This window comes from Prionailurus bengalensis, chromosome C1, assembly GCF_016509475.1.
Source record: "Prionailurus bengalensis isolate Pbe53 chromosome C1, Fcat_Pben_1.1_paternal_pri, whole genome shotgun sequence".
Classification (NCBI taxonomy): Eukaryota; Metazoa; Chordata; class Mammalia; order Carnivora; family Felidae; genus Prionailurus; species Prionailurus bengalensis.
Window position 1 is genome coordinate 175,495,511 of NC_057345.1, and position 13,458 is coordinate 175,508,968.

The window sequence follows — 13,458 nt, forward strand, 5'->3', positions numbered from 1 at the left end:
TTGCTACTAAATGATGGATTGACTGAATACCTTTCCTATATAGTTTCTGTTTGAAAGGAAATGGAATGTAGCTATATACAAAAGATTCTACATAAATGTTGGGAAGAAGTTGACAAGAAGAAATATCATAGCTGTGAATGTATAACTTTTTTTAAAAATGAAAGCTTAAATTAAATTCCAACAGCCAAGATGCCTTTTGAGAGAGAGAGAGCGCCGAATCCTAACCACTAGACCACCAGGGACCAAGATGCCTTTTGAAATATCTGTTTGCTCTTGAAATATCTGCTTTGATTACAATCATCACCCTATTTCTTCCTTGCAACTAAATCATCAGAAAATCCATGAAAGGTCAATTTCCTGAACTGTGGGGACATTTTTACTGAAGTTAAAAAATGAACCTAATTAAAGACCTATGGGCCTTGTAGACATCCTTTTGTTTATATTATTCTCTATAAGGACTTAAGCTTTTCATCTGCTTCCTCTAATATATATCACATCTATTCAACAGAACATTAAAGTGACCACTCTTAGTACACTTTTAATGAAAAAATTATGATGGGAAGAGATAACAAGGAAAATTGACATTGGAAGGGAAGGTGTTAAAGATATGAAAATGTTTTTTATTGCCTTACACATGAGTATTATATAAATAGTAAATCCCACTGTTTAGAATATAACCTTACAACATTATATGCCCATTAGCACTTCATAAGGAAGCTATAAATCCTTATCCTAAATCAATTAAAAAATATTTAATAGAGCTTCATATAAAAATGCTACCTAGTTTTCATTACAGAATGTAGGTTTGATTATTATCAATAAATCTTTTTGTTCACTTTATAAAAATACTCTCAGGTATTGTTCGATTTACTCCTGAGGCAATGGAGGGCCCTTCTAATGACAAGAGCTCTAGTTTGTGCTAACAGTGCACATTTTATCTGAGTGGGCTAGAGATGAGATGAATGTGGCCTGATAATTTGTCAAGCCACCATTATTTAGTGAGAAATGCAAATAGGAATATTTTGGATAAAAAAATACATAAAATTGTTACTTAAAAAAAAAGAAAAGAAAAAGATAAAGACTAAGCTAAAAGGAAGCTATTTGACCTCCCGTGGAAAGCAAGAAGGAGATTTAAGCCGGAGCAAGTGATTTTAAGAAGTACATGACATAGTTGGAACAACACAAAATGAATTTGGCAGCTGTGTCTTCATGTTATGAGAGTGGGAAAAACTAAGAGGCAAAAGGACAAAAAAGGAGGGATTATAGTATTTCCTAAGATGAAAAATGAGTCATCCACAAATAGAGACTGCATCTTGAGAGATGAAGAAAAGGGGACAGATATTGGAGATGTTGTAAAGAACCAAAGGATTTGGCAACAACTAGGCTCAAAGATTTTGTATTATTGTAATTTTTTGCTGCCAAAATTTTCTCAATTTTAGGACATGGCAGAAGATCAAGGTCTCTGTCTCTTTTGCTTACACAGAGAGAGTGCAACAAGATTGTTAGGCATCAGTTTAGATATTCCCTGAGCAACCTTTCCAAATAAAAAGGCCAATTTGAGATTGATTCCAAAATGATTAATGCTCCTACTTGTACATATATTTTTGAAAATAAATGACTTGAAAGATCTAATAAGGAATCTATAATGTACTGATAATCTGTTGAGGGTGGGGCATGGTGATAAAATTTTAGATTCCTAGCCTACACTAATCTTTGTGAGACTTGTGTAAGGAACTTGCTTTTTTTTTTTTTAACTCCTTTAATAAAGTAAACACCAAGACTCCAGAAGGTTCAGAATATTGCCCAAATTATTACATCCAGGAACAAAGTAGCATTTTGGGGGTTTAAATGCATTGCTGTGTCTGTGCTTTTATTCTACATTGCTTCCTATCATAAAATATTCTACTAGTGATTATGTTTTGTACACTTAAAAATTACCCTTTAGAATACTATGTCATGTCTCTGCAGATGCAGAGGTGTATTGTTCATATTCCATGCATGTTCTTTGGCCTGTTGTCTATTTCTTTCTCATCTACCTTTAACTGTAAAATCCTATATTGGCAGCAAATAGGATTGTCTAATTCAGTTTATGCAGTCATAAATTTATAGAGGTAATCAATGCTATTTGAATTATATTATCAAAACAAATGTTTTCTCTATTTTTCCTAATTTCATATTCTGTCTATGCTTCTCATCTACTTCAGAAAGAGTCACCATTGTCTACTATATAGCAGAAGCATCATGGAAGCACCACCTAAAGATATGAAATATAGCCTCCCATGTTTGACAGTTCTACACTCCAATATAAATAATTAAGTGAAATAAAAATTTTTAAAAATCAATTTGATAAAATCAAACATGAAATTTCATTATTTGCTGAGAAAGAAATAAATTCTTATTAAGCAAAGAAAACCAATATTTTATAGATTTTCATGACATGTACATGATTTCCAATGTTGATTTATTTGTAGGAATAGTTCTCATAAAGTTATACCAACTAGTTGACATATTTCCCATCTGAAGCTTTGTGATAAGCTTCACAGTTACCAAGTATTTGAGTCTCACTCGGTGGCTCTCTAGATTTCTAATTTTGCTGAGTTTTCCAATCCTCTAACAGATTAAAACTTGTCCGGTAGATTAAAAACAGATAAAGAGCTAAATCAATATAGCTCAAACCACTGAGCCATAACGCTATTCATATGCATAAGAAATATGGTACCAGTTTGTAAAACATCTGAAACTTTCCACTTAGGGAAGCCTAGGATAAAAATGTTGAAATATCCAAGAGCATGCTGCCATGTTACAAATTAGAGCATTCTCTTCTCCGAAGTTTTCTAACTTACTGCATGTCCTCCCTGTATAACTAAGAGTTTAATTTTTTTTCAAATCTTTTTGTAACCACCAGAAAACTATTTTCAAAGACCACATTGTGAGCTAGGCAAAACAAAAAAAGAGAGAAAGGGGGGAAATGAAAATGAGTCAATTCTATTTCATATTACAGTGTATGTTTTATGAGGGTGTGGATTGCCTAGCACTGGACCTAGGACAAAGGCCAGACTTAAAAAGGATTCGTTCAAATGGTAGGTGAAAGACTAGATAAATCAAAGTAAATGATAGACTCTTTTAAAGTGAGGCTAATTTTGCCCTACTCTTGAACTCCAGTATGACCCAAGCTTTTGGGTAGAAGAGTTACATCCATGAAAAGAGATCCTGTGGTTCTTTTTCCTGATCAAAATGGAATTTGAAGTAGTTGTTCCTAGGGAACGTGTGATTCTCTCTCTCTCTTTTTAAGGAAAAGATACATTGCAAATATAAAATGATAAAAGGAATAAAAACAATCACGCATACCTCTCCATTAAAGAAGCAGAAAATTGTAGAAACCAAAAGACCCTGTAAAAGAAAAATAGAATTTTCTGACTCCAGATGGAAAAGATACATTATTTGTCACCAACTTGCTATGTACACAGTTAAGACTAAAACCAAAGCCACATGCAATTTAATACCAAATTTCACAAGCTGCCTTCCTGATTCAAGAGCACCATACCTGATAATGCATAAGGATGTGCATGATGTAATCATATATCTCCTCTGCAATCCTTCCTTCAGGTCTCCACGGAAGCAGCACAAATTCAATGCCAAGTAATGGCACCAGGATAAGTGTAGCTCTGACAGCTTTCATGTAGAGATTGGATTCCGCTTGGTGAGTAACTTTTAACTTGGTGATGAGAACACGTACAATGTTTAATAGAAAAAAAAGATTCACCTAAAAAAATAAAATGACATCATGAAAATTATTTCATATTTAATATTAAGAAGCATTTTTGAAGGATCCTTGAATTTATAAATCTTAGATTCTTTTATTTATTTTTTTTAATGTTTATTTTTGAGAGAGAGACAGAGACAGAGTGCAAGCAGGGGAGAGGCAGTGAGAGAGGGAGACACAAAATCTGCAGACGCTAGGCTCTAAGCTGTCAGCACAGAACCTGACGTTGGGCTTGAACTCATAAACCATGAGATCATGACCTGATTAACTGACTGAGCCACCCAGGAGCCCCAATCTTAGATTATTTTCAACGTACAAGAATATGTTCTACTACAGAGAATATATGCCCAATATATTAACTTGTATTTCTACAATTGTGATTTATTAACTTAACAAGTACATCAACTTTAATGGACCTAGGCTTTAGAAAAATAAAATTACGGCAGAATTAGTGTAGAACACCTTCAGTTAAGAAATATATGAGTGTTTTTATCAATTAATTTTCTTATGTAATTTTTTAAAATTTCACTGTGGTCCAAAAACTAAATCTTTTCAACATTTTCAGCTCAAAGGAAAGAAATGTTTATGACAAATGCTAATTTTTTAAAGTGTCTCCTCTGTATCACTGTCCATACTGGAACTTTCCAAATACATTTTCTACCATAAAATAACCATTTTCATCTTTTTGGTTCCTTCTTCCTGTGTTTCTTTTTGTAGCAATAATCCTCATAACTCCCCAGTATAGTATTGTATAAGCTTCTTTATCATTCTGAGGAGGCTGGTCACACACTAAATCAGCTGATGTTCAACCCAGATAATCCTAGAGATAAAATAATTTTGGCATCCCACAGGGACTTCTGTTAATTTCTTTCTGTAATCACATATTTGCTGTGTGTTAACAACTTTCCCCAAGACAAAACATTCTTTTTGAAAGGGAGACATAAAACATCAAAATATAGCATGGATAACTAAGTTACTCAGGCAATGGACAGAGTTCTACTTTAATATATCTCTCTCTTTTGCTCTCTCTCTCTCTCTCTCTCTCTCTCTCAGGTTGAATACCACTTTCTTATCTTCATTTAAGTCAAAATCTTTTACACTTGACTATTTTTCTCTTTGCCCATATTTATGCCTTCCATAGGATTAATGGCATTAACTCCAGAAGAGCCCCTCAGGACTCTTATGCTATTATGCTATGTTCCCTTTTCCTTTTTCTTCACCCTGACTTCTAGTATCTGTGCTTTAATAATCTAAAAATTTTAAGCTACATACATACATGCTTTATGTCTGCATACTTTAATAAATTGGAATAGTAATTATAGCATCTCATTTAATACACAAAACAGTGAACAAATGCTTTTGCTGATTTAAGGCATGTGTTATGAAAATAACTGGGCATAAAAATATCCTACTACTATTCTTAGAGAATCTAATGGAACATATGCTCCAAAGATATACAGCTCACTACAATCCTGATGGAAACACATCTATGAAAAGTAACATCAGTTATAGACACAGGAATATCTCTGCTAAAGACAAAAGCAGAATAAGCCATTTCAACAGGTGTAGGAAGGAAACATGACAAATCAACACATCAGCTGTTATTCCACCCTTCTTATATTCCCTTCCTAAATACTCATTGCTGTTTAAAAGTGTTGATTAAATGGAAATCACTACCAGTCCGTAGAAGAAAATATAATAATGCCCTTTATCTGCTTCTAAATTTAGAATATAAAATATTTTATAATCCTTACAGAGAAAATCATAAATTATAAAATCAGTAGAAATGCTGCAATTTAGGTGTCCATTAAATGAAAAATTTCTAACTGCAAACTGCTTCTCCAAAATGGCAAATCTAATTTAAAATGTGAAACGGGAAACTAGAAAGTCACCCTACTATATTTTCTGCAAATACTCCCATTTATTTTGAATAAGAATAGAACAAGAATTTTACATTTCAGACGAACCAGGTCTAAATCTCATGTATCTTAGCGCAAAACTAGTTAAGGTAAAGAAAAGAGACTTGTTTTTACTCCAATATGCATAAAGATCACATAGCTGGTAGGCACAACAGGACATTTTCATATCACGGTACCACCCTGGGAAACAGGGTGCATCAGCACTGTAGCTGTTGGAGGATTCCTACAAGCCATTCCGATAGTAGAACAGCCAGCAATCACTTAACTATGTACTGAACGGACTTAAATATCTCTCACTAAACACAAATTAAATGTATCCCCTCTCAGCTTCCCTTTGGCAGGATCTCAAAAGTGCTGTAGCCACTTGAATTCCACCCAGCTCAAGGGGAAATGTGACAGGGGAAGTCTGAGTGGAAAGAAACCGATTGAGGTTGAAATATTTTATTTATAAAAAATGAACTTAAGCATGTGACCATATAAACAATTGCTAAGTCCCCTCCCAAGACCTTGGAATTGGCCAGAACCAGTGAGGAGCCCTCGAAATTAAACAGACAGAACAATTTATCCTGGTAGAAGAATAGGCTCCTGCTGTTTTGTTAAGCCAAGAAAATGGAAAAAGTTTTATGCAAATAATGTGGATTTTCACTTCCTTTCCTACAGAGTAGATGGGTTATATTTCTATGTGATATTCTACCCTAGCTGTACCATCTACTCTTCCCTCCCAAAATGGATGTAAGCTCCTGGGTGGCCCCAAACGTGTCTTATTTCTTCTAACTCTCCTCAGAACAGAATCAGAGTATTATGTAGAAGTTACAAGAAACTTTTTAAAGCATTTTCTTTGGACAGTTTTTTTGTTTTGTTTTGTTTTTTGTTTGTACTTTTTTTTTTTTGGTATTGTAGGCACTGGGTTAGCAGGATGCATCTCATATAATTCTTACAATAACCTATGAGGTATCCATTCTTATTATTCCCTAATCACGGAAGAGACAACAAATGCACTGGGAGGTTAAATACAAACCAAAACAAAACAAAGCAGAACTTGCCCTGAGATACCCAGCCAGATGTGGTAGAACTAGGTTTCGGTGCAGGCTCTTTCAAAGAATACTAGGATATCTCAAGGTACAACTTAAACACAGTGTGTCGTGCATGTCCCCAGTAGGTGCAGGGCAGAAGGGAAGGAAATGTTTCTGCCTATGAAATTCTCACTAGAGTCTACATTACAGTATATTAAAACTTCCATAAATGATATAATAAATTCCATGTGTTAATTTTTGAACTGGCTGTCTTATGTGGCCAGGCACAAGTCAGAGGTTTGACATTTGTTATGTGCTTTATACATGCCAGGCTAAGTACTGTATATGTATTACCTCATTTAACTCTTTGTTAAAAGGATTTAAAAATCAGTACTATAATATTCTTTATTTTACCAGGGAAGGAAGGACTTGAGACACAATGTAATTAGTTTAATTGCCTGGGGTCATACAGCCAGTCAAAGGTAGAAAAGGAGTTCAAGCCCAGGTCTTCAGCCTCCAGAAGTTTCCCTCTTAATTGTGACTTGTTTTTGACAATGGCTTGAACAGTGTTCAAACATAATAATATACTAACCTACAGCTAGCAAATATAGTAAAATAATAGAAGAATATTTGTCTGAAACAGAGCATTTGAAAACAAGGTTTAGGAAGCTCTGAATTTTGGCTGAGAAACATACCACCTTTATCTTTTTATATATAATTGAGTATCAGTTGTAATTACCATCTCAGAGAGTGCAATTACATTCTGGTCTCTAATGCTATATGAAAAAAAAGTATGTTAATCTGGATTAATTTATTTCCCTATTGAAACAATGTAATAAAAGCATTGAATGTGACTTCTGTTTCATTGTAACCACACTTAAAAATGTCCAATTGGTGTATTCATATTAAGTGATGATCATTATAATAATAAAACAATAGTTTAACCAATACTCTCTTTTTCCAAATTAAAGTCTTTTCTCTATGGGACTATTACTGTTACTACCAACATAGGTGCGTGGGTTTTTCCCATTTGCCATCCCTACTCACATCATCTATACCCTCTGCCCTTCTCTTCTGCTCTGTGCCCCAGGAAACTCAGAGGCACCTCTAAAGATTGCATCATCGTTCAAGCTTTCTTGCTCTCTGATATTTGCTGCACTTAGCCAAAGGGAAGAACCAAGAAATCAGGGCATAGGAAAAGAGAAGTTTCGGTATTTCTTCCTCCTTCTTCTTCCCTACCAGGCTGTGGTTTGGGCAGTGGCTGTGTTCTTCCACTCAAATCGAGACCTCCTGTTGGGCCACTCCTCCCAGCACTGGTCTAAATCCAGTAAGACTGTTCTGACCCCTCTTGGGGTCTAGCCCCATTAACAGCTTCCTACTGCCAGTCCTGGGTGCCTGGCCATCCCTTAGGAATTAGCTCCTGTTCTGTCCCTTTCTTCACTTCAAATACAACACCTTTATTACACTGTCTTCAATTAAACACTGTGAACATGTCATTATTTCCCCCAGGATCTTGAAAGATATCATAGGCCAAATGATTCAGGAAATAAAGTTGAAATATGAACATCATGAAAAAAGGAAAATTTTAATTACATACCAGTAAAGCAGCACAAATTGGACCATGGATAATATAGAGGAGATGGGTATCAGAACTGATCCAGCAGCTTGGGGAAAAAAACAGGAAAATTATGTTGAAGACTTTCATTTTACTTAGTTCCAGTAGAAATCAGAAAGAGAGATTATCTTACTTGTCATTATAATATAAGCTTCTTGCAACAGCATGTATACAAGCAGGGATCAGTGGAAATCCTGTAAATATCAAATGAAAAGAAAATAAACAAGCAACTTTCTCTGTAGATGGAATTTCTAAAATGTGTCATAAAATATGAAAATCCGAGGTACTCTCGGAACAAACATAACTGGTCACTATATGTTTATTGAATAAATATTATGAAGTGTTTGTTATATATTCAGGTGTGTGTGTGTGTGTGTGTGTGTGTGTGTGGTTTCTTCTAATAGAAGTCATTTTGAATCCGTGGACTTCAGAGCCTAAGTCCATAATTTTACTGCCTAAGCCCCAAGACTTAAAAGAATTCAATAGATTTTCTTTTTCTAAGTTACTTCTTTACTTATTTTGAGAGAGAGAGAGTGCAAGTGAGGGAAAGGTAGACAGAGAGAATCCCAAGCAGGCTTTTTGAACAGTCAGCTCAGAGCCTGACATGGGACTCGAACCCAAAAACCATGAGATCATGACAGGATCCAAAAACAAGAATCAGATGCTCAACTGACTAAGCCACCGAGGAGCCCCAAGAATTCATATATATTTTCTATGATATGGAATTGGCTAATACTTAGTAGATAGTCAGATGTGGGAAGAAGTTGAGACTGATCAGGTGAAGAAAAAGAGAAAGATGATATATATATATATATATCAGATATTTGTATGTTTTTACCATTCTAAATCAGATTTTTCCAAAATGAAATGAAAAAATGTTTTATAAAGGTAACCTTACTAAATATACTGAATATACTAAAGAGTGTGTGTGTATGTGTGTGTGTGTGTGTGTGTCCATCTATCAGTGTCTATTTGTTGTCTGGCCATATAGATAGGCAGATTGATATAGGGAAGTATAATTTCAGTTATGTTTCTGGAAACTAGCCCAATTGAATTCATTTTAAACATTATATATTTTGCATTATTCTACTTATTTTTAAAAATATGCTAGGGGGCACCTGGGTGGCTCAGTCAGTTAAGTGTCTATCTCTTGTTTTTGGTTCAGGACATGACTTTATGGTTTGTGAGTTCAAGACCTGTGGCAGGATCTGTACTGAAAGCACAGAGCCTGCTTGGGAGTCTCTCCATCTGTCTCTGCCTCTTCCCTGCTTGCACTCTCTCTCTCTCTCTCTCTCTCTCTCTTTCAAATAAATGTGACTTTAAAAAAATAAATAAAAATATGCTAGAAGCACAAATCAAGAAACAGGCTCTTAATTACAGAGAACAAACCGATGATTACCAGAGGGGAGGTGGGTTTAAGTAGGTGATGGAGATTAAGGAGTGCACTTTTCATGATGAACACTGGGTGATATATGGAATTGTTGACTCACGATATTGTACACCTGAAACTAATATAACACTGTATGTTAACTAACCAGAATTAAAAAAAAAAACTTAAAAATAAGAAAAAGATAAGAAAATATGCTAAAAGTGTATCATTATTTGCTTTGTGAATGATACCATGTCAGGAGATTGTGTGGAAAAATAGATCTTTTGTGTGCCTTTATTCAATAACTGATCCCTCTACCCTTACAATAAAATGATATTTTTTTAAAAACAAACTTTTTCAGGGTGGAACTTCAAAGCTGGTGAAGCCCAATGCCCTCATTTTGCACGTAGGAATAAGGAGATTCAGAATAATACAAAGACTAGATCCCTAATTCATGATTCCAATTCTATTGTGTTAGCCACTGCTTATTCAGCCAAGATACACATTGGAATATTAAATAGAAAAAAAAAACAACAACATTGTATTATTGACCTTTTGACTACTGAAAACAATGAGTCAGTGGTACTTTTAAAAATATTTCAACTTACAGCAATAATCAAAAGTTAGTTGCCTGATGTTGTTTAAGAATGATTAATAATAAGGAAAATTGTATTTCAGAGGAACTCTGCATCTTCCAAGAGCTTTCTTAAAAGGTGAGGCAGCACATACCTATAATGGCACTTACCCCAGCCAAGCAAATAATACCACATCAAGTGCTGCTTTTCCGCAAACACAGCCACCACAATGAGTGTGTGTAGGTAAATGCCTTCACAAAGCATCCAAAAGTAGTTACAGCCCATCAGGTAAAGATGAATGAACTGAGATACTTTACAACTAATCTGTGAGAAAAAAAGAAAGAAGAAAGCAATCAGTATTTATGAATTCACATGTAAAGCAATAGTCTAGTTTAACTTAGTTATACAGAAATATGGAATTTTCTCTCCTCTACACAAAATCTTATGCGCTAATGATTAAGACTGTAAAATGCCAGTCTTCATCCTGATCTAATTGTGCCTCAAAAGTTTTTAGCCACTGACTCTAAAGATATATAATGATATACATCCCAAGAAATGTGTAAATTCCAAATTTATTACATTTAGTGGATGTGTATTTTCCAAATACGCTTTTTCGTGAAAAGTGCCCAACAATTCAAAGTCTTGCATATAACTGCTATCAATGCAACTACTTAGTGAATAATAATCTAGCGAGCCATATTTTATCTTATTCATAAAGGAGGTTGAGGATTTCATGTAAGTAAAAAGAAGAAAAAAAATATGATTTCCTTCCTCTTCTCCTGAGATCTCCACTTTCTCTTCTCTATTCTTAGGGATAGGAAGAGGAAGGTTCAAATACAGGGTAAATATGAAGAAGGAAGAGATATATTTTACTCTCTTAGAAAGGAGAATAAATTTAAAGCTCTCCCAGAAATATACGGCCAATCACTCTCATGAGCTCCTAATTATCTGTTCAATAAATATTTAGTGGCAATTATCATTATTTTTGATATAAATATTTTTTTCACTAAAAAGAAAGCTGGAAGTGAAATACATGGAAAATAAATATTTTGTTAACATAGAATAGTAATCATAACATTTGCATATTAGATAGCTTAAAGTATTTTTTTTTAATTTTTTTTTTCAACGTTTATTTATTTTTGGGACAGAGAGAGACAGAGCATGAACGGGGGAGGGGCAGAGAGAGAGGGAGACACAGAATCGGAAACAGGCTCCAGGCTCTGAGCCATCAGCCCAGAGCCCGACGCGGGGCTCGAACTCACGGACCGCAAGATCGTGACCTGGCTGAAGTCGGACGCTTAACCGACTGCGCCACCCAGGCGCCCCTAAAGTATTTTTTATATATTGTTTTATTTAATCTTTAATGCTGTGTGGCACAATTTATCACTAGGCACATATCTCTCGGATAGAAAACTGAGAGAAGTTAAGTGATTTGCTAATATTCATATAATATCAACCCAGGTTACACCCTGAACACAAGTCTTATAATTCTAATTTTGTTTTCGTGATTATACACAATGCTTTCTACCTGAAGGACATTGATAAAACTTCGTCTCCCATTAAATACATTGGCAGAATGCATAACATTAAATTTTAAATAAAGTATCTTGATGTCAAATACAACATTATATTAACAGAGTCTTCTCAAAGGTAATAATGAGTTATTCAATTATATTCTATAGAAATAATGGACTTCAGCTTCAAATTTTTTACCTGTTATAGTTTTTAGATATGCACATCTAATTGGGCTTCTTACTACTAACTTCCCTTAAAAATAATCTATCAGCCACCATGATAAAAAGACTTAAAACATGCTTCACAAACATATTTTTATGAAGGGCATTGCTGATATAAACAATAAATTTTCCAAGAATACATGAAGAACAACTATATTATAGCTTGCAATTTGCACATTAAATACAATATCCTCATATCTAAATGTAAGATTTATCATCTCTTGCTCTGCAGCTTCTTGACAAAACTCCTAATCTCTTTGCTCTAGAGAAATTCACTCTTAAATGATAGCCCAGTAGCCAGTTTTTTTTTTTATATTGTTAATTATATCCCAGTGTGTTTCCTCACCCAGTGATGTTAGAGTGGAACATATACAAGATGAAGCAATCCGGATACATATGTGCAAACAATGCAGGGAATCTTAGCATTTTGGAAATTACCCCAATACAGACATAAAACACATAGGAGAGTATTGTTTATTGACCCATTGAGTGAAAATTCCTTCCCTTCCGTGATTTCAGTAACTAGATAACTTAATCTTTAAAAAAACACTTTATATACACAATACATATCTCCTCCACAAATCCATATCCAAAACTGTAGTATGGATTCTACAAACATTACAAAAGCAGATGATTTTAAATACTTGAATATATGTTTGTTATTTTTGGAGATACTTTGATTTAAATATAGCTCACATGTACATATAGTTTGCATAAAATGTGTGCATTTGTATAAGTAAACTTGCGTTTATGTTTTCAAATATGGCTTTTATATTATGACAGTCTCTGTGCTTATTTTTGTGTATCTTTTGATACTCATCCTACAAATTGTGTTTCCAGAAACAGACCCATAAATACAGAGAACAAGCTGTTATTACCAGTATGGAAAGTAGGAGAGCCGGGAGATGGGCAAAATGGGTGAAGGGAGTTGGGAGGCACAGGCTTCCATCCTATGGAATGAATAAGTCATGGGAATGAAAGGTATAGCATAGAAAATATAGTCAATGGTATTGTAATAGTGATGTACAGCGACAGGTGAGAGCTACACTTGTGGTGAGAAAAGCATATAGTGTTGTTGAATCACTATGTTATACACCTAAAACTAATGTAACATTGTGTGGAAACTGTACTTCAATAAAAATTTTTTTAAAGAAAAAAATTGTACTTCCAAAGGCGTTATAGAGAAACAATTTGTAAATATTTGCCTAGATAATGAATACTTAGTAGAGTTCTTTAAAAATTTAATGTAAAGAAGTTTAATGTATAAGTCATTTTCCTCTAGTTTTATCAACTATTTAAAGTCAGCCTGATCCCAAATGTAGGATAGGAATTTTTCTATTACCATGTCTTGTTTTTTCTAACTGCACAATCATTTGCTTTGATTAATTTTTAAAATTCAACTGAGTAGATGTTATGTGGTCATAAATTCTTATGTCCCACTAGCAGCAGGACCCTAAGCATAAAATTA

General features: G+C 34.3%; 1 protein-coding gene across 2 annotated transcripts in view; it reads right to left on the reverse strand.

The window, feature by feature from the left end:
* Window positions 1–13,458, reverse strand: part of CALCRL (calcitonin receptor like receptor) — a 104,552-nt gene that overhangs the window by 5,577 nt on the left and 85,517 nt on the right. For both annotated transcript variants that reach the window (XM_043577249.1, XM_043577248.1), the window contains 5 exons: window positions 10,425–10,578; window positions 8,444–8,504; window positions 8,293–8,359; window positions 3,545–3,763; window positions 3,349–3,390 (listed from right to left, as the gene is read on the reverse strand). In XM_043577249.1, the coding sequence (XP_043433184.1) occupies window positions 3,349–3,390; window positions 3,545–3,763; window positions 8,293–8,359; window positions 8,444–8,504; window positions 10,425–10,578 (543 nt within the window). The remainder of the gene's footprint in view (window positions 1–3,348; window positions 3,391–3,544; window positions 3,764–8,292; window positions 8,360–8,443; window positions 8,505–10,424; window positions 10,579–13,458) is intronic.